Source organism: Squalius cephalus (assembly GCF_949319135.1).
Source record: "Squalius cephalus genome assembly, chromosome: 7".
Lineage (NCBI taxonomy): Eukaryota > Metazoa > Chordata > Actinopteri > Cypriniformes > Leuciscidae > Squalius > Squalius cephalus.
The window spans coordinates 92,155-114,976 of record NC_137128.1 but is presented as its reverse complement, the minus strand read 5'-3'; the positions used below and the strand labels follow the sequence as shown (position 1 = coordinate 114,976).

The following is a 22,822-nucleotide window of genomic DNA, read 5'->3' as shown; positions in this document are numbered from 1 at the left end:
GAACCCATGCAGGTAGGTCGAGCTCGGCTCTCCCGGGAGGAGAGAGAACATCGCCGCTCGAGAGGTCTGTGTCTCTACTGTGGGGAGGCCGGCCATTTCATCTCCAACTGTCCTTTAAAAGGCCAAGCCCGGCGGTAGGACGGAGGCTACTGTCGGGCGGGATATCCTTGACCAGACCCTCGAACGCCACCCTCCTCCCGGTGAGACTCCAGTGGGCAGACCACACCTTCAACGGCCAGGCGCTGGTGGATTCAGGAGCGGAGGGGAATCTTATGGACTTTTCCTTGGCACAGAAACTTCACATCCCCATCACACCGCTGGAGCACAGTATCACCATTCACGCATTAAATGGACAGGAACTTCCGGGCATCACTCACACCACTGGACCCATCACACTTATCACCTCGGGTAACCACACGGAGAAGACCTCACTATACCTCACTCAGTCACCTCACGCTCCCATTGTCCTGGGTCATCCGTGGTTGGTGAAACACGGACCCAGGATAGAGTGGGGTCAGAACTCCGTGTCCACTTGGAGTAATCAGTGTTATGCCTCATGTCTTTCGTCTGCTGTTCCGTCTGTTTCTTGTTCTGTGTTGCAGGAGGAGCCAGTGAATCTGTCTAACGTGCCACCAGAGTATCTCGACCTGAAGGAGGTGTTCAGTAAGTCTCGGGCTGCTTCTCTTCCTCCGCATCGTCCCTATGACTGTGCTATAGATCTACTGCCAGGTACGTCTCCGCCTAAGGGCAAGTTATATTCGCTTTCTGTTCCAGAAAGGGAGGCTATGGAGAAATATATTTCTGATTCTCTAGCAACTGGATTCATCCGCCCTTCCTCTTCTCCAGCGGGGGCGGGATTCTTTTTTGTGGGGAAGAAGGATGGTTCTCTGCGACCTTGTATTGATTACCGGGGGTTGAATAACATCACGGTAAAGAATACTTATCCTTTGCCGTTGATGTCTTCAGCTTTCGAGAGGTTGCAGGGAGCATCTATCTTCACAAAATTGGATTTACGTAATGCATATCATTTGGTTCGCATCAGGAAGGGGGATGAATGGAAGACCGCGTTCAACACCCCCAGGGGGCACTTTGAATATTTGGTTATGCCGTTCGGGCTTTCCAACTCCCCAGCGGTCTTCCAAGCACTCATCAACGACGTGTTGAGAGACATGGTAGACCAGTTCATATATGTTTACCTGGATGACATATTGATTGTTTCTTCGTCTCTCCAGGAACACGTTCAACACGTCAGACGAGTGCTTCAGAGGTTGCTAGAGAATGGGCTTTTTGTCAAGGCGGAGAAATGCGCTTTTCATGCACAGTCTGTTCCTTTCCTAGGGTACATCATTTCGTCTGAGGGAATGCGAATGGATCCTGAGAAGGTTAAGGCTGTGGTAGAGTGGCCAAGTCCAGATTCCCGTAAGGCCCTACAGAGGTTTCTGGGGTTTGCCAATTTCTACCGGCGTTTTATTCGCAATTTCAGCCAACTAGCCGCGCCTCTGACTGCCTTGACCTCCCCCAGAACGGCGTTCAGGTGGTCAGACACAGCTGAGGCTGTGTTTGCTAAACTGAAAGGCCGCTTCGTTTCAGCCCCCATCCTTATAGCCCCTGATCCGTCACGTCAGTTTGTGGTGGAGGTCGATGCGTCAGAGGTGGGGGTAGGAGCAGTGCTATCCCAGCGTTCTCCCACAGACGACAAGATGCATCCCTGCGCGTTTTTGTCCCGTCGTTTATCGCCTGCCGAACGTAACTACGACATTGGTAACAGAGAGTTGTTGGCAGTTAAGTTAGCATTGGAAGAATGGCGTCACTGGTTAGAGGGGTCGGGGGTACCTTTTATCGTCTGGACCGATCATAAGAACCTGGAATATATCAGAACCGCCAAAAGATTGAACTCCAGGCAGGCTCGGTGGGCACTTTTTTTCGGTCGTTTTGATTTTTCTCTCTCGTACCGCCCGGGTTCCAAAAACATCAAACCCGATTCTTTATCGCGTATTTTTGACCATTCCGATCGCCCGTCTACTCCCGAGTGCATTTTACCTGAGACCCTATTTGTCTCCACACTCACATGGGAGGTCGAGTCGAAGGTCAAATTGGCCTTAGAAGGGGTAACGCCTCCGCCCGGTTGCCCACCGAATCGTTTGTTTGTGCCGGAGGGATTACGGTCCGACGTCATTCAGTGGGGTCATTGTTCCAATGTAGCTTGCCACCCAGGAGTTAATCGCACTAGTTTTTTAGTCAAGCAACGGTTCTGGTGGCCACTGATGGCTCGTGACATTCACAGTTTTGTTTTGGCTTGCTCGGTTTGTGCCACTGGTAAGACTTCCAATCGACCCCCAGATGGGTTACTTCAACCGCTGCCTGTCCCTTCGAGACCCTGGTCCCACATAGCGCTAGATTTTATCACCGCCCTCCCACCCTCTCAGGGCAATACGGTCGTTTTGACTGTGGTGGACCGGTTCTCGAAGGCGGCTCATTTTATTCCCTTGCCCAAATTACCCTCAGCCAAGGAGACAGCGTTGACCGTTGTAGATCACGTCTTTCGCTTACATGGCCTCCCGATAGACGTGGTTTCTGACAGAGGACCCCAGTTTGTGTCCAAATTTTGGCGAGAGTTTTGTAAGTTACTGGGAGCGACTGTCAGTCTGTCCTCAGGGTTTCACCCCCAGAGCAATGGTCAAACCGAGAGAGCCAACCAAGATTTGGAAAGGGTGTTACGATGTTTGGTCTCCAAGAATCCTTCCTCCTGGAGTCAGCAACTTTCAATGGTGGAGTACGCGCACAATACGTTACCAGTGTCGTCCACGGGCCTATCTCCGTTTGAATGTAGTGTAGGTTACCAGCCACCAATTTTTCCCAGTCTGGAATCCGAGGTCGCGGTCCCCTCCGCTCACGCCTTCGTCCAGAGGTGTCACCGCACATGGACTAGAGCCCGTGAGACTCTACTCCAGGTGGGGGCGCGCACCAAGGCTAAAGCCGATCGCCACCGGTCCAAGCCTCCCGTATACGTCGTTGGTCAAAAAGTGTGGCTTTCAACCAGGAACATTCCTCTCCGCTCCGTTTCTAATAAACTTGCTCCCAAATTCATTGGCCCGTTCACTGTCACCAAGATCATTAGTCCGGTGGCAGTCCGCCTCAACCTTCCTCCAGCGTACAGGAGAATTCATCCCGTTTTCCATGTATCCAAGATTAAGCCTGTGTTTCGATCAGCGATTAACCCGCCAGTTCCGGTTCCTCCCCCGCCGCGTCTCGTAGATGGGGAACCTACTTATTCGGTCAATCGTATACTGGACTCAAGGCGGAGGGGACGCGGATTCCAGTACTTGGTGGACTGGGAAGGTTACGGTCCGGAGGAGAGAAGTTGGGTTCCGGCTAGGGACATCCTGGATCACTCCCTTATCGATGATTACAATCGACAGGTAAGGGTGTCTGGGAACGCCAGGCGGCGTTCCTAGGAGGGGGGGTACTGTCACGGTTCACGGATTCATTGACTCGCCTTGCTATGTGTGTGCGTGTTGTATGAATGGGCGCGGCTCATCAGCATGGCTCGTTATCGCTGATGAGCTGATCAGCGCCAGCTGTTTTGAATGAGTATGTCCTATATATTGTTTGTCACCTCGTCTTGTCTTTGTCAGATGGTTGTGGAGGTTCTCAGGCTCAGCTCACAGTCTTCTCTTCCTTGCTCCAGTTTCTGTTCTGAGATTCGTCTGCCTGTTCCGAGGATCTAGTTCCTGTGTTCCTGTTCCGAGATTCGTCTACCTGTTCTGAGGATTGTCTGCGGTTCGTCCGTTGCTGTCTGCCCACTGAGTCCTGCGTTGCCGAGCCTGAGTTTCTACGTTGCCTTATATCTCTACCTGCACTTCATCTTCTATTGTGTTAATAAACACCAGTATTCACTTGCTATTGAATCCTTGACTTTTCATTCGCGCCATGACAGAATCTTGTGTGCATTTGTAAATTTTGTTTTCATTTCTGAATTGTGTGTGTATTTATGAATTTTGTGTGCATTTCTGAATTTTGTATGCATTTGTGAATCTTCTGTGCTTTTTAAATTCTGTGTGTGCATTTGTGAATTTTGTGCACATTTGTGTATCCTGTGTGTGTATTTATGAATCATGTGTGTGCATTTGTGTATCCTGTGTGTGCATATGTGAATGCAGTTTGTGCATTTATCTTTTTTGAGACTCTTTTAGCTCCATATGATAGGGCCCTTTGAGTGTAAAGGGAATACTGAAGGGAAACGTCTTAAGTGAGAGATGGACTTCGATTTTTGGATTCACTGAACATGTAAAGTTTGAAACCATTTGTTAAACCATTTGACTGTTCGAAGTGTTAAAGTGAATTTGTGGTTTTAGTGTTCATTAGTTGTTTTGAAATTGTAACATGACATGTTTTTGTGTTTGCCATTATGTGTTAACACTCTGAACTACATGGCTTTATTGCACCATTAAAAAACAATGTACTGCAGGATCATTGTAGGAGGATTGGGCAGGAAATGGGGGATTGTGCAAATCTTTCTTTAGAAGGAGGCTCATGCTCAGAAGTTCAGCACCCTGTGTGTACTGTACTTACTTCTCCATCACCGATTTATGATTACTGCAGAAAGAGGAAGCAGGAAATGGGGGATTGTGCAAATCTTTCTTCAGAAGGAGTCTCATGCTCAGATTCCAGGAAAGGAGAGTGAACCTGGACCTGCTCAGAAGTTCAGCACCCTGTGTGTACTGTACTGTACTTACTTCTCCATCACCGATTTCTGATTACTGCAGAAAGAGGAAGCAGGTAATGGGGGATTGTGCCAGCAGGAGTAGGAGGAGTCTCATGGTCAGATTCCACGTAAGGGGGAGTGAACCTGGACCTTCTCCAGCACAGCACACTGTATGTAAGAGCAGTGGATCACCTGAGCCTGACCCACAGCCAGCCTGACGCCGAGACGACAACCGACACACACCTCCAACAGAGAACCAGGTGAGCTGTGCTCATTTAAAGACTGGGTGGCAGGAATTGTTAGAATGACAAACTGAATCGGTCAGTCTTATATTTGTGTAGTTTTTTTTATTCCCAAAACAAGCTGTGCCTCATTTACTGAACAGTGATAAAATGCTAGAATGACTTGCTGGAATAGGAAAGACACATTACTTTTTAAAATGTTTTTTGAATGCACGTGTATGTGCTTCCACACTGCAAACTGCTCTATGTTTTGGAAAGTGGGGGTTAGTGTAAGAGAACAATCTTGCACTTTTATTCAAAGTTTTCAAAAATCAGCAGAACATGTGCGTAGACACCCCCCCCCCCCCCCCCATCGATTTCACCGATGTAAGAAATAAATAAATTATAATAATAATAGTCGTACATACCGATCGATCATCTCCGGATCACTCATTTTATCACCAAACTCCTCAATAATGCGATCCAAGTCATTATTTTATTACTATAACATCTCAAAAAAGCTCTGCAAATGTCCGTGTTCTCTATGGGCTGATTCAGGCCCCGTTTACACGTACATGGTTATTTTGAAAAACGGAGACATTTCCCTTCGTTTGTGCCCCTCGTTTACACGCAAACGGAGAGTTCGCCTCTGAAAACGATTCTTTCTAAAAACTCCGGCCAGAGTGGAGATCTTGGAAAACGCCGTCTGCCCGTTTGCATTTAGGCAGCCGACGTCACCGTATGCGACATAACTGGCATTTGCATCAAAAGTGTGACCTATATTTTGGGGATTCTGATTGGCTAATGTGTGCTTGAGCTTCTCGTTACACTGCCACCTACAGATTTGGCATGCTCTTAACGGCATATAACACAGGTTCGTGTAAACGAACACTTTTCTGAAAACGGAGAGGGTGAAATGTCCCTTTATGAAAATAACCGGCCACGTGTAAACGTAGCCTCAGTCAGCCAGCTTGTTTACTTGGGAATGCCCCGTTATCTGACACCTGATACCATGTATATTAATGAGATACGCCTTTTTTTTTTCTTTTTTTTTTTTGACTTGTCGGCTCCTGTCGCTCTCATTCGGCAAATGAATGGTTTTCTCGACTTTTTCCGCAGAAAAAACTACTAAAACCCCGTTTTTTTCATTGCTATATCATTATAGCATCATTGCTATAATGATGTCGGACCCAGTCCGACAAAGGACCGCAAAGGGTTAGACCATTGATTACTTGATTTATAGTAAATCTTCTCACAGTTAATACATGGCTTAGTAAATTATCTGCTATAATGTAAAGTTATGGAGTAAATGTTGTAGTAGCACTTACCTATTAACACACATAGTAGTAAACATATTAATAAAACAATGTATGCTATTCTATTAATAATCGGTGGCATACCAATTTGTTAAGTCATATCTTGTAACATTTCTCACAATTAATAAATCAGTTACTTAATTAACTTGTTACAATGTAAAGTTATGGTCTAAAAGGTGTGGTGGCACCTATTCATGATAAATAATCAAAGAGTAAACCTAAAAATCAGCATTTTCTTCTTCTGTTAAAAGTTACTTAAGTCATATTTAAAGGGTTCATTCAGAGACCTATTGTCTATTTCCTCAGTCAATACCTTAATTACTAAGATGTTAAATTATGGACAAAATCAAAACTTTGACACACCCTCTAAGCACACACAAGAAATCTGGTACTGCAGGTGTTTATTTTATTTTATTTTGTTAGAGGATTATTGCTTCGATCACAGAGGGAACCCAACATGAATACTGGGATTATAATTTGTGATTAGCAGGTGTGTGAAAGTTTTTATTTGGTCAGGTCTAAATGTCATGGTAAATATGCTGCATGCTTACCTTCAAACCCCAAAACTGACTCCCTTCGTCTTCATCAAATTGTCTTAGTGTTGTGTGTGTGGTTCACCCTTCAATACATGTCATGAAGAAAGGACATGTAACTACTTTAGTTCATAGTGAACAGGCCCCCTAAAATAAAGTGAACCCCCTTTTCATTAACTAACACGCTTGTAAGCACTTGAAGCATAGACGTTACTTTAATAATAATATAGACATTAATATAGCCAGTCAACAAATATAAGTCCACTCTTTAAGAATCCTCATAAGTCTAAAGGGACTACCGAAGTGACAACCGAAGTACGAATAAGAAGATTAAATACAATTGCGCAACAATATGTTCCCATTCACTCCGGCGACGAATTTTAAAATTAATTAAAATATATTCTGTTTATAAAGTAAAACTTTTACATTTTTAGGCATTAACTAAATCAAATCCCAAATGCCAAAATGTTTTCTTTGTTCACAAAGTAATTTACTGGCCAGGCATTATTGTTAACTCACAAGACAGTAAGGAGAAAATGACAATTTCAGGGATAATTTAAATATATTCTGCAATCACATTTTGGTAATGTATTCATTCATTTCACATCTTCTGCTTGGGTAGTTTCAAGATATACAAATAATTAATAATACAATAGTAATTTAATTGTTCATATGTGTTTATTCTTGTTAGAAGATTTTTTTTTTACTGATTATGAACACAAATTAATTGCAACAAACCAAATTGTAATTGTATTAATTATACCATTGAAGAAAACAAACTGATGCCATGGTATTTTAGGCCTACAATTCTAACATAATATTTCATGAAAAATCAAGATTGTATTTATTTATTTTTCGAAAGTAAGGTTAATGTAAGCAGCTTCTTGCAATAGTCTCCTAAATGCATAATAAAACCTAAGTGCAAACATTACCACTTTAATGACCGTCCTTTATTTTTCAGTGCATTTGTTTTACAGTACACGGCTATTACTGTCATGGGATTAATATTCTAACTATTATTATGTAGTAGTGTAATGCAGACAGACACAACTAAAAGAGGTTTGAATTTTTCTTTGCACACTGAATATGGTTTGGCACTTTTAATTTTGTGCACCAGATTGATGAATTTAACATTACAATGCACAACATTTTCTTACGGGGGGGGGGGGGGGGGCATGCCCCCGAACCCCCCTAGAGGCAATTTACCAAAATCCGGTGAGAAACACTGGTATTGCTATGTCAATGCAGTTTAATGAGCTACATCACACAGGTGCCCATATAGCATGTTATGTATTAGCACATTGATATCAGCCTATGCATACATTGAGGGATCTGCAGCAGGGACAGAATGAGATGTACAGCATGTGGCAGAGAGCAGTTTGGTGTCTATTTGTGAAGCCCACACCGTGAGCTGGCCTTATTATGTGTGACGCTTATGTTCAATCCCCTCATTCGGTTGTGGGGAATCAGCAAAAGGTCCATTGATGTCACCCCTTTGTCAGGTATTGAACATGGCCGCATCAACAACAACACACGCACACACAGCTTCTTCGGTCGGGTAAGGTAGCCTATGAAGGATGTAACATAGATTCGGTAATCCTGTTCTTGTAGGAGTCGCCTACACTCTTAAAACAAATGTGCGTGTTTATACAAGGACAACACAATATTTGTGTTAAAATGAACAAACCATAACACAATAATGTGCATTTCTTACACAATAATGTGTTTTCAGCCACACAGACTGTGTTAGAAAGACACATCATTGTGTTGTGGTTTGTTGATTTTAATACAAATATTGCGTTGTCCTTGTATAAGCACGCACACGTGTTACATTTAACACATTTGTTTTAAGAGCGTACAATACAACGGAAATGTAGACTGCAATACATCACAGTGCATACGGTTTATTTCATAGATGCTGTGTATTATTGGGTTATTGTTAATTGATCTGTAGAGGTTTATATGGAGAAAATTTGTGCCAAAATGAAACAATAAGTAAATAAAGAAATAAATACAGATAAATAAATAAATATATTTATCTTTGTATTTTTTTTTTTTATTTATGTCTTGATATTTGTATTTATGTATTGATTTTGTTTCTTATGTGAGGATTGAATTCATTAGATTAGGTAGGGCGATAGGGGACCACTCACTCTAAATTGCCCTCTGTGTGTGTGTGTGTGTGTGTGTGTGTGTGTGTGTGTGTGTGTGTGTGTGTGTGTGTGTGTGTGTGTGTGTGTGTGTGTGTGTGTGTGTGGACTGTGATGGACTGGCGTCCCGTCCAGGGTGTAGTCTCGCCTTGCACCCTGTGTCTGCTGGGTTAGGCTCCGGCTCACCGCGACCCTATAAAGGATTAAGCGGTTAATGATAATTGATGGATGGATGGGTGGATAGGGGACCACTCCCCTTCTCCCCCTATTTGTAATGAAAAAGCGTCAGCTCCTCAATTTCAAGCAAAGACCGCTTGACTAGGTACCGGGATAACTTGCTCGAAGTTCTTATTTTGATTAGGTACCGGGAACGTTTCCGCTTCACCGTTGGCGACTTGCGATGTTTGATTAGGTCCTGCCCTTAGTCTATAAATGATGTCTTAAAGGCCACAGTTGTGATTAGTCAAAATAAAACACCCTGTACCTTACCATGACCTTTGAACAAAGTGTGTCCATCTCATACTATTCTTTTTTTTTCCAAGTCCTCTGCAAAACGTCAAAATATGTATTACAAAATTATTTGGATGAGGTCATCTAAAATGGCTTGTCTGTTCCAGGTCCTGTCTAGTGTTGTCACGGTACCAAAATTTCAGTATTCGGTACCAATACCAGTGAAAATCCACGGGTTCTCGGTACCAATTTCGGTACCAAAGCTTAATTTAGATTAAATTTAAAGTTAAGTTTCCTTTACAATAAGTTTCCATTTGTTAGATAACATTAGATAAAATAACCTAACAATAAACAATAGTTATATATATATACGGTATATATACCGTATTTTCCGCACTATAAGGCGCACCGGATTATAAGGCGCACCTTCAATGAATGGCCTATTTTATAACTTTTTTCATATATAGGGCGCACCGGATTATAAGGCGCATAGAATAGAAGATACTGCAGTCAAACGTTTGACTGGGTTTGCGTTATGCAGTGGTCACCAACCTTTTCAAGCCTAAGATCACATCTAAAGTCCAAATGTAAACCAAGATCTACCACTTGCAAAAAAATATGAAAAAACAAGTGGCTGAGCTGTAAAACCTTGTTTATGCTCGACGCGTCCGCATGAGCGCAAAGGTAATAAAAAAACTAATATCCGTCTGCACGGGCAGATTCGGCTCAAAGTCATGCATCTCGGACGCGGAGGCGCGCGCGCGGCAAAAATGACGACATTGTAACAGCGTGCGCGCCTCCGCATCCGAAGATGCATGACTTTGAGCATTATCTGCCCGAGCAGACGGATAATCTCATCACACCGGCGTGTCTAAATCAGCTGTATGGTCTGGTGTTCAGTCTAAAACAAAACCGTTGCGTCAAGTATAAATGCCTCGTCTGTTTGGGGAGTTGCTCGCGCAGTCAGCTGAGGCTCGCGCTGCGGTGCCAGGCGAAAGTATAAACAAGGTTTAAGTCAGCGGTTGTTTTATCCATATATAAGGCGCTCCGGATTATAAGGCGCACTGTCGTTTTTTGAAAAAATTAAAGGCTTATAAGTGCGCCTTATAGTGTGGAAAATACGGTACTGTAGCAATTATTCTCCTATGGGGTTAATTTACAAATTTACTAATAAATTTTTTTAAATCAAAAGTTTGATATGTTCATTATTTAATGCACAATGGATGAAGTTAACAAACAAGAACAATTAAGTGTTTGTATTAAATAACATTCACCAAAATAAATTAATGTTCTAAAAATATTCACTCAATGTGTTGATGTTAGATAATGCATTAAGTAATGTTAATGAATGGTTATTGTAGTGTTACCAAACTATACAGGAGATAAAACGTGTCATTAGACTTGACTGTACTTTTATTTAATCCTAAACTTAACTTATTTAATCATGTTTGTTCACTTCAACCATTAAATAATGAACAGATAAAACTTTTGATTTCGTTTTCCAGGCGCGCGCTGTTCATGGTTGCATAGCAACGACAGACACATTGGGAGAGCACGCGCTTGTGGAAAGGAGCGGTACATACTGCGCTCTTCATGAATATATTAGTAAATCTAATGCGAGGGCTAAAAACCATTAATTATTTGATAATATTTACTTGTCATCATGGAGAGTGCAGTTTGCACCACTTTTCTCCTTTCCACAAGCGCGTGCTCTCCCATTGCGTCTGTCATTGCTATGCAACCATGAACAGCGCGCGCCTGGAAAATGAATTTGCACGCGCATAAAACACGCTATGTGAACGTACGACCCCTTATGGCAACGTGATATTAGCCCAATCCTCCTCCTTTCTTGTAAACCGGTGGATTCAGAAGCGCTGCCGGTTGCCATGTCTCACATGTTTATGAAGAGGAGGACGCATGTGCACCTATCGGACAGCGCGTCAAGAACCGGATTAACCCGATACTTCGGTACCACCGGTACTTAAGAAAAGCTGATACCGTAACTATTCTAATTTTTTAGTAACGAGTTGGTACCGAAGTACCGGGTCTTTTGACAACACTAGTCCTGTCTCTATGTACGGTTTGTCTCACTGTATATATGCCGTGTGGAAACAGTGCTTTGTAACACTAGTTCCGTTACCAAAATTTAGGTTACGGTGTCAGGTCTTCTTACGTAAGCAGTCTACGGTCTGTAAAATATCTACCGTAAAACATATTAAACAATATTAAAACGCCCACGCCCTTAATTTACAATATTTGCCAGCAGACCCGGCGCATATTGGAGACCGGCGATTATATTGACTGTTAGACAAGAGGCATGCAAAACTTTATTAAATAACAAGCAGAAGCAGAAAAAAAGAATTAGATCTACCATGATAATAATAATCATTTATGAGAGTATTTTTGTCCCAGATTAATCCTGAGTGTTCTTTTCATCGCTGTCAGTTATTAGTTTATTATGCTCAAACTCTACATTTTCCTCAACATGTTGCCCTCCAATGTTGGCCGCGGCTTCTTCAGATATATATTTGATTTTTTTCCGATCTCAAAAAAACTTACGGTAATAATATTAATAAATCATACCCCATACTTCTTTGTGAGCTACCTTCCTCCCGCCCATTACACAGTACCAGCAGTCTGAATGACAGGCAAGTTATGCAATCCAGTGTCACAGGGAAATATTACCGATTGAGTTCTATAATTGAAATTGGAGGCTGCTCTGTATCACTAGGTGAGAATAACTAACATGAGCCTGGGATCATTATATTTATACACAGTACGTGGTTCGCGGTACACAAGTGTCAAAGCAACTCCCAGCTCATGCTGCTTTGTCACATTATACACCTGAAAAAACAGGTATGTGTGTGAGAATGCTAAACACTTTTGATATAGGAACTGTCACAAATGCAGTCTTGTAATTGCCAAGCAAGTAGAAAAGTGCATTTTAAAAACAAGCAAGTGTAAGTTGTTTTACTGCAGCTACATATTTTAGTTTCTGAGGCATAAGTCCCCCATTTGGCTTACAGATGCTTCTTCATGAGGACAGGGTGAGTGAGGAAGATGTTGCCCCCTGCAGGTTACTATTTTAGTAATGTTGCCCATGGGGCAGTAAAGGTTGGGGACCACTGATCTAGACAGATAGATAGATTTTATATGCTGTCTCATAATCCAGGCTATGACTTGCAACACTGCATTTTAATGAAAACTCAGGAAGCGCACAACCACAGGGAGGGTTTTCTGTGAAGGTTTGTAACACCTCTAACTATATATATAACTATAGAACCAGTTCTTAATGCGCATGTGAACGCCATCAGTGTTTCTCACAGGTTCACGTTTAAAGTCTGTGTAGAGGGAATGGTGTCGTCTTAGCAGCCCCTAATTTAATAACAAATGATCATTGTGACGGAAGCAAATCAATCAAAACTATCTTTAGATGGAAAATAACTTAACTCTGCTATAAAGCCAAAACAATCTCTGTTACCTTAATTTATACGCTTATCTCTGTAAAGCTGCTTTGAAACAATCTACATTGTTAAAAGCGCTATATAAATGAAGATGACTTGACTTGACTTGACTTTGATTATTAAGTGGCTTACTTAATACAAATCAAGGAGTTAACACCAAATAAACACTTTATTTGTCTGTGTGTGTGTATTGGTTCAGAGCAGAAACTGGGAGTCACAGGTTTACACTTAGTTACATTCCATTAAACATTAACCCCATAAAATCCCACTAACCTATTCAGTGCACTGATATCCGCAGTAAGCCTTATCATTGAAAGAGAAATTACATTGAGAGTTTCACTTGTTTAGACTTGATGATTACTTCTTAATTTTATTTAATATCTAATGGAACTCCACTAATCACTCCTCTAACCGTACTATTAGCCCCAGGAACGTGACTTTTAATTCTCACTTCATTCAAGGTCTTCTTTTTCAATATCTGTTGCTGTTGTACACTATTGACTGCTTCAATCAACATCTTTCCTTTACTCAGAAATCTTGCTTGTTTAATGTGTCCAATCTCATCATGAATTGCCTTAGTAAGTTTCACTGGATGAAGTTTACTACCAGAAACTTCTCCAAACTCGATCACCACTTTCCACTCTTCCATCCTATTAGCTTTCCTCACTTTTTTCAACTCATTCTGCTGTTCCGACTCACTGTGACTTGACTCAGAATTCTTCTTTCTTGTTCTCTTTGATGTTACCTCATGCCATTCTCCTTGCTCGCCATCCGATTCACTTGCCATACTCTCAACAATTTCGGAATGTTCTACTCCCGGGCTCAAAGACGCCATCCGATAACCCTCTAGCGCGTTCCTTCCTCCACACACCTGTTTCCACCAAACACTTCCCCCTCAGCTGATTTCTGCTCCCTCGAGTCTACATGACTTTTGACAATTTGGGGGCGGAAACCAAGGAGGGCACTGACCCTCTTATGATTGGTCACTTTCATCATGGAAAATCTTGGGAAATCCTAACCCCGCCCACCTTCAGACGCAGTGCACGTCACTCAGCTCGCTCTGCTACTCCGGTTATCTCTGTGTATATTTTAGGCAACGAAATATGTTATAAAACACAATACTAACTCTTTTCGTTTTCATTTAAAGAAATCTTAAACATTATAGCCACACAAATGTGGTTCATGCAACGCGTATTGATTATATTCACTGCACATTACGTTTGCCTATTTATATATATAAAAAAAAAAATATATATATATATATATATATATATATATATATATTAGGGCTGTCAAATGATTAATCACGATTAATCGCACCAAAATAAAAGTTTATGTTCACATAATATATGTGTGTGTACTGTGCATAATTATTTTGTATATATAAATACACACACATGCATGTAAATATTTAAGAAAAATTTGTTATTTATATATAAAATATTTATATTTATTTATAATACAAATTATATATAATATATATACAGTATATTTAAGCAAATATTTCTTAAATATATACATGCATGTGTGTGTATTTATATATATACAAAATAATTATGCACAGTACACACAAATATATTATGTGAACACAAACTTTTATTTTGGTGTGATTAATCGTGATTAATCATTTGACAGCCCTAATATATATATATAAAACACAAACCTGCCTCTTTTCGTTTTAAATATAATATAAAAACATTAAACATTTTAATATGGTCCAGGCAATATGTGCATTTGTACTAAACAACAGATTTTGCAGTAAACAACATTACAGTTTTTTAATTTTTAAATACAATTATTACAATTTAAAATGACAAAACTCAACCCAGTCTCTTTTTGTTAAATTTCAGTTTTATCAATATTAGCCATGATAAAAGTACAAGTAAAAGGTATAAGAAGCTATACAAATAAAGCAAACAATTCAGTCAAACACACAAAGTCAGCGCTCTAGAGACTTAACTGGATCGAATGATGTACAACACTGATCTGTATGACAAAAATCGACAGAGTTATTTGAGTCTCTTTTGCACTGATATGATTCAGAACCCAGAGGGTTAACCTATTAGTCTCTTCTTGCATTTAAATCAGTGCCGCCCTTGCACAATTTCCTAAATATATGTTTCTCTCTTCATTTCAAGATCTCAAAATAAACAAAGAAAAATGTCTTGGAGTGACCTCTTCTTCCCTGGTAACCCTGCTAAAAGGGAGGAGATCATCCGCAGAAACCAAGAGCTTCTGGAGTTGATGAAGAACAACTTCCGAGCCACTAACCAACTCATTGAAGTTCTTGACAAGCACCTGGGTTTGTCCTTCAGTCCCATAGAGCTGAACAACAAGGCCACCATCAAGGAGAACTGCGAGGTGATGATACAACGCATGCATGAGATCCAGGCAGAAGTAAAGAAAATCGATGAGAAGCTGAAGGAGAAGCTGGAACCTGACTTATATGAGAAACTGAAAACCCTGTCACCCAGCGTCAAAGACTTTAAAGAAATTCAATCAATACTCAGCGGATCATTGGGTGCCTTAAGTTTTGTGTCTGTCACTGTACTTTGTTACCTAATCAAAAGTGGAAGGATATTTGCAAACGTAATATCCACATGTGCTAAAGTGTGTGCAGGGTTTTTTTCCAGTTTGGCCTTAGGGGTGCTGTTCATGGGCGTTGATATGATGATCCAAGCCATTTTGGGGGCACTAGAGAGAGATCAACTTGATCAGGCCCTGGAAGAGTATAAGAAAGCTTTGGTTGAATTCAGGCCTGCTTCTGTACAGTTCCAGGATCGTATAAATAAAGTCGAGGTTAGAATTGAAATAATGCAAGAGCTAGGGTACTAATGGTCACCATCCTTAGGTTAGCTTTGAATTGTTGCGTATCTAGCTCTATTCATTAGTACTGGATCATCTACACTATCATGATTTTCAGTTACTCTGGTAATCTTTACATATGGATTAATAAGAAACTGATTAAGAAAGTGGTAATTCTTGATCAAACTGTTTTGAATGTTAAATGGTACTTCAGTTCTTGTTTTCTTTCTATATTGCATTCAAGACTTTTCTGTTTTTCAACATTAAAGTTTACTAAAGATACGAATCAGTTGTCTTTTTTATTCATATAATCTGAATTTCAGTTGATCTATTCATCCATGTATCCTCCCTCCCTTCTTCCTTGCTCTTCCTATCCCTGCTTTCAGTCCTCTTCATTGTATATTTGAACATTTTTGTTAAAAAAGACTCAATCTTAACCTCAGCAGGGGCCATCCGTTGTTCATTGTGAACACCCCTTGAGCAGTATTAGAGCAATAGGCATCTGCTTTTGACAAGATTAAAACCTTTTGGTGTTGGAGTTTGTTATTGTGAAAGATCCCTGCAAACATCAACTCATGCACTCTCATCTTTTCCATGGGTTCCCCCATTGTCTCATAACTAAAGTGGTACATTGTAGAATTTTGTAAATGATGAAATGTCAATGGGAAATACGTCACTGTTGAATACTTTTGTTCCACCATTAAACCTGTAGGATAGATGCAAAACTACCTAAAGCAAATAATGCAAATCACAAACAAAAGCTTGTCTTGTTAAAGAGGTGTCAGTCGGAAAGTTGATGTGTAATATTCAACAGCCAATACAACACAAGTGCATTACTTTATTGTATAATTGCAGTGCATTTCCTCTTTACTAACAGAAACCACCAGGATGCTGTCGCTGTTCTTTGGGGATAAAAAAAAAGAAGAAGAGCTGATTCGCTCTTCCCAGCGCCTCCACCACTATCTCCACAAATACTACACCATCACCAACAAAGCCCTGGGGATCCTCAACACTCACCTAGATGAACAAATCTCCCCAGTCTCAGCGAAAGAAAGCGAAGGAATTGAGGAAAGCTGTGTCAGGGTGAGCCAAGTTATGTCTGAGATCTCCCACGTCGCCGAACGGAGGGACAGACATGTCCACAAGAGTATCGAACCCGCCCTGTATGACAAGATCGCCTTCTCTGGGGTGTCACTGAAAGAGAAGGCTGCGGTGGTCAAGGAACTCAACGAGAGCACCTTGGGACTGTTGGGGAAAATCTGTGGTCCTCTGGTCGCTGTCCTACTGGCCAAAAGTGAGCTGGGGAACGTGGCACCTCCAGTGGAGCAGCTCAAGGGCCTCCCACTCTGCTCTCTTACCCTGGGCGACCTAGTACAGAGCAGCGACAAACTCACTAAGCTTCTGAGTACATCGGGGAGCCAGCGAATTAGTCTCGATGAAGCCATACAGTTGTTGGAAGATACCCTCTCGGTTCTGAAACCACCTTGCGACGCCTATGATGACATTGTCAGTGAGGTTCAAGCCTATGTGACACTTGTAACTGAAAACATCTAGAGAAGGATTTTTTGTTGTTGTTGATGTTCAAAGAGGGTGAAAGAAAAAGAAAAATAATATTATAAAATCAAACAGATCATGCTAAAAAGTAAGAGTGGGGAGGAGTAAGGAATGAAATAAATCACATGGGCGATGTCTCATTTTTGTTGTTGTGTTTTATTATTGCTCTGCTTGGTTCTCAGTAGTTTCTTTTGCTTAGAGAGTTAGCCTTAGTTTTTGTGTTCATCCTAAAGAAAAGTACAAAAAAAAAGAATTCAATAAATATTGTACACCCTCCTGCTTCACCCAGAAACCGAATATGACAATCAGTCTATTAGCACTGCTGGTTCGTCCACCCTTCATTGTGCATGGAACTGTGGGATACAGGGAGTCCCAGTGTTATGACAGTTGATCATTTGTAGACGAGCCCTTGCGCTTTGTTGAAAATGGTGTTGTAAGTGCATTCTGTAAAATAAATAAATTCTTTTCATTTTTTGGATTTTTTTTAAACCAACAACAACATAACACCCAGAACAAAGATTATCCATATTCTCCAGACATTCACTGGTAAATGTCAAAGATTAACTTGTTACTTACTCAGACATCCTAAGACTTAGAACAACCACACACAGAATCACCAGAGGAGTGTCAAGAGGTGACTATTATTCCACTAAGTAAAAGTGCTTTTAGTCAGTCCACCTTCTCTGTTAGGGCTTCGCAGGAGTGGAACACCATTCCGTCATCAATCAGAGACATCAACACATATAGCCTTTTTCGATTACATCTGAAACATTGGCTTATTAGTATTCAGACCTGTCAACACTAAAGTCTTGTTTTTGCCCGTTTGTGTTACAGTTGTGAATGTGTGTCTTTGTTTCGTGATTTTGATTTTTTATTTCTGTATAACCTTGCTAATGATGTTAAAACTGATCCTCTTCATATGCGTCTAACAAATGGTTTAACCTGTTACACCGACAATGCATGCTACTTGCTGCTACTGCCTGTGCATATAATTAGGATGTTTTTCAGAAATAATTTTAGTGAGATTTTATATTTTCATAATTACCGTCTACTGTAGCTACGCTGTAGCAGACATATTTGTATTTACATGCAAATTCTTAAAAAAAAAAAATTTGTATTCTCCCTAGGGTGCCACTGTACATCTGGCAAACAGGACTACAGATGAAAATTAGCCACTGGCTAACTCTGGCATGTTACAGGCATACTGTTGTTAATATGCACTGTCCTGTTAAATAAATAAAATGAATAATAATAAAAAAAAAGACGTCAATCTTTGACACTAATCTAAGGAATCGTTAAAGTACTCAGCATATTATTATTTATTTCTTAGCAGACGCAGGGCAGCAGTGTGGAGTAGTGGTTAGGGCTCTGGACTCTTGACCGGAGGGTTGTGGCTTCAATCCCCAGTGGGGGACACTGCTGTTGTATCCTTGAGCAAGGTACTTTGCCTAGATTGCTCCAGTAAAAACCCAACTGAATAATGGGTAATTGTATGTGTGGCATAAGGAATACACTTAATAGGGCTTAAGCCCAGGCAGTTAGCAGACTACGCCACAATGGGACTTTCACCCAAATAATTAACTATTTTGTTCAACAAAGGCACTCAAGTTCGTTGATGGATAGCCAGAGACAGAGGTCCAGTGCAAAAATAGAATCTTTATTTTTACTTCAACAATGATTGAGATTTCACAAACAACATGCACTGTACACCAAATCAAATAACAAACACACACTCGATATTCACTCCACTCACTATACTCTGATCACAACGCACACATACGAGGGAGGAGGGAAATAGGGCGGAATCTTACCAGTGGGAGGCTAGTGGCTCGAGCAATGAGCATCCATGAAAAACACCCCAATCACACGTGTCAAATTTCACACACACACAGCAAGAGAAATGACCACACTTGGTGAACACACAGCCACAGCACACCAAGGGACCCACCACCGCAAGGGGCACTGCTCCCACTGGCAGTTCTCAGCACCTGGACAATAAACAGACACGTAAAAATTAAACACTTACAATACACAAGGTCTAATAAGCCACCCGTTCTAAGGCCCAAGGTAATACTGGGGTCAGCAATATGAACAGAGACAGTCACACAATAAATCAAAAATAAACAATTAAACAATGAACAGATCACATAAACCCAAACAAAAGAAATCAAAATTAGGCCAATCCTCTTGGATATCAACAGCAAGAAAAGGCCTCCATACAAGAGTTAAAATAAATAAACACAAAACAAACCAATCAAAATGGTGTCAGTCCAAACACACTACACTCAAACACTGATTCACAACAAAGACAAGAAGAATGATCAAACAGTGTTAAACAGGCAGCGATGTAACACGCTAGCCAGCCGCCTGATAACTTGAGCTAATAATTGAGTTCAATACTCCTTGGTCCAGTGTGACAAGGCAGTCGGGTACGACATAAATCCATGAACATGTAACGTGAAGAATATAAGCTAAGCAGCAGATGTTCAGCGTCGATGTAGCCAACTGGCGGCCGCACCCCCGGTTAAATAGCACTCCCTAAAATGCAAAGGATGTCCATTTACAAATATGTCCCACAATAACCATTCAACTCTTACTCAGTATAGCAACATACCTATGATTAACAGCGTTGCGTCACAGGCCCTGAGCTCTGATCACTGATAGCAGGGCGCACACTCAGCTGGTGAAAGGGCTGCTGCCACACCGGGGATTCTATAGCACAAAACATTCCTTATAAGCCCACGTTATAAAGTTAAGGAGTGGCAAGAGAAACGAAGCAGACAGACAGGGGTAGACAGATAACCAGGCAGACATCAGGTCTCTGGGCAGGTAAACAAGACAAGTCGCATACCGGTGACATCATTTGTCAAAAGAAAAGTCCCGGTTTATAAAGGGGTGTAGCCCTCGCGATTGGCTCAAAGTTAACTGCCCAGAATCACTCGGAGCTGCAGCAAATTAAGCGTCACTTAGGGAGGCATGATCCAAACAACTGCATCCTGCTACATATGTAAAAATAATGTGATATCTGTATAATGTGAAATAATGTATAATGTGATATATTGTAACAATTGTAAGTCACCCTGGATAAGGGCGTCTGTTAATAAATAAATAATAATATGTATCATATGCCACACCTGGGGGGTATTCCAGAAAGCTTGGTTAACTTACCATTTGGTAAATCATAACCTCTGGGTTGATTTACCCCAAACCCGCATACCATGAGTATGTCGGTTCCAAAACACCTGAGAAGAGTTAGTTTAATCAACCTCCTACTGGTAACCCAGAGTTAAAGCGCGCACACGGCGAGTACATAAAGACATTTTCAATGGATCGCCGATTTCAGGAGTCACCATGGAAACCCAGGGAGAAAAAAAGCGAGCTACATATTTCGGTGAAACTGAGTTGGAGGTTTTAATGCTTGCTTATGAAGACTATAAGCCCATTATAAAAAGTTGGCTTGGCAAAAAATAACAGACTGAGTAAATGCGAGAGTTTATAAAATTATAAATGGGCTATTTTCCCCTTTCATTGTGATGCAAAAATTCTTTGGGGGATGTAGTAAAAATAGACAAGTATTTACTTGTTGGCCTCCATACATTTATTAATATTACAGTAGTAATGCACATAATTGGCTAGTATGTTGGCTTCTTGTTTTATCAGGTGTAATCCTTCTGGAGCCAGAAGAAGTGTGAGCTAAGTCAAAATGAAACACAAAAATATTCTCCAGCATTGTAATTTAGTATAAAATGTAGCCTAATTTAGTTTTCTATGTAGCCAATAGAAAGAATGCTGAGGCCCGTAAAACAGGTGGGGGTCCACCTCCACCTTCCCTCACCCCAGCTGAGGAGCTGGCACGGTCCCATATAAAGGGCGACCTGTGGTCGATGGGATTCCAGGGGGCAGTTCATCGGACTCAGCTACCAAGACAAGTGGCTTAGTAAAATGTAGGTGTACCATATTAATACTTATGATTTATTGATGTTTTCACTGTTTTTGTCAGTGTTTTAATAAAGAAAATCATCAACATTGTCACCATTTTAAATAGGCATTTTGAATGCATTTTACAGTCATTGATTCACTTGTGCAGTATGCATGCTGCTTTGACTGCATATGCTGTGTATATACTGTAATCTTATTACTAGTACTCTTAGATGTTCCTAATGTCCTTCTTTATTAGTTGTATTTGTTTAAGAATATACATTGAGTATTGAATATGCATGATTATATTATTGGTTTAATTATCTTGCAGTTGCTGATGGCCACATTGTATTATTGGATCCTCCTACAACACCACACTCTGTCACAGTTGTAAGTGATTATTGTCTTTAGGTTTCTGTTTGCTAGACCAAGCATCCTTCCTTATTTTCACTGTAGGATGACGATGAAGAGACCACTTCTGCTGTGACAGAAACAGAAAATGTGGGGAGGCCCATAGAGGAATGATGCATAGAATGAATTCCCCCTTTTTACATAAGAGAATAAATAAATGGTCAATTGTCATTTTACAGAATATGGCAGGAGATTTGAATACAGATGAGGGTCCATCTACCTCCACACAGAATCTTAGCAGTGTAAGAAATGTTCTGCAGTTCTCCTTCCTCATTTAAATATTTGGTCTGTGTTTGTATTACAGACTTTATCAGTCATGTTTAATTATTCTGTCTTTCTAGTTGCCTGCCAAAGAGCTGTATAAGGTCCACCTTCAAAAGCAAATCAGAAAAAGTGACATGGAGATGGACCTTATACAGCTTCAAATGGAGGAGAAAAGGCTTAACCTAAAAAAGGCCAGACTTGAAATTGAATTGCTGGAGCACCAGCTTAAGGTGGGAAACAGTATGTGAACATTATCTGTCATTGGTTGTTGAATGAAATCTAAAGCAATAAATACAAATGTCTGTTGTTACAGGAAATAAAGAAACAATGAACAACACTTGACTGTTAACTGGTTTTAATTAAAGTGATTTTGGCAAATCGTCTCGTACCACCCTGCCATCTCTTTGGTCTACTGGGTTCACTGGGGGTTCCTCTTGGCCATCTTCAAGAGAAGGGGGGGCCCTCTCACCTCTCAGTGTGGCAATGCTGTGAAGAACAACACAAGCAGCTGTGATGTCACATGACCTTTCTGGGCTGACCCTGAGCCCACGCAGGCACTGAAACCTTCTCTTCAGGATGCCTATGGTCCATGTTCTGCTGTGGGCCAGGTTGAATTGTGCCTGCGGTCCAGGCTCAGGTTCAGGGTAGGGTGTCATCATATAGGGCAGACAAGGGTACCCTCTTTCCCCCAGCAAGTAACCATTTAAGTGTCCTATAAAGGTAGTTAAAGTGTATAATTGCATAACAAAAACATTGTGTAAGGCAAAACATACCCTGTTGAAATTTGTGGCACAATGATGACTCCCTAAACGTTCTGGCATCATGTACAGACCCTGGCCATTTGGCTTCAACATTAGGGGTTGCATCACATATTATCTAGTTAGTGGGGACCAGTAATGAGGGTGATTTAATGGTTTAAACACCCAAACATTTAGCACCCAAAAAATCTATTGTCACCTGCACATTGATGCTATGGATTGACTTCCTATTAACATAGTCTCCTTCATTGACTGAAGGAGCTTTAATGGGAA

At 41.0% G+C, this 22,822-nt stretch overlaps 2 protein-coding genes across 2 annotated transcripts; both read left to right on the top strand.

The window, feature by feature from the left end:
• The first annotated feature begins 4,911 nt into the window (after positions 1–4,911).
• LOC307162074 (single-pass membrane and coiled-coil domain-containing protein 3-like) lies at positions 4,912–15,928 on the top strand. The gene is made up of 2 exons (XM_079877148.1): positions 4,912–4,965; positions 14,978–15,928. Exon 2 carries the CDS (start codon positions 15,000–15,002, stop codon positions 15,672–15,674), a length of 675 nt encoding a protein of 224 aa, XP_079733274.1. The 5' UTR covers positions 4,912–4,965; positions 14,978–14,999; the 3' UTR covers positions 15,675–15,928.
• Positions 15,929–16,532: 604 nt separating this feature from the next.
• Positions 16,533–17,198, top strand: LOC307161294 (single-pass membrane and coiled-coil domain-containing protein 3-like; the record flags this gene model as incomplete). Its single annotated transcript, XM_079875921.1, has 1 exon — positions 16,533–17,198. One exon carries the CDS (start codon positions 16,533–16,535, stop codon positions 17,196–17,198), a length of 666 nt encoding a protein of 221 aa, XP_079732047.1.
• Positions 17,199–22,822: the final 5,624 nt, after the last annotated feature.

Coding starts and splice junctions, on each gene's coding strand:
- LOC307162074 (XM_079877148.1), top strand. CDS start 15,000: ATGTCTTGGAGTGACCTCTTCTTCCCTGGTAACCCTGCTAAAAGGGAG.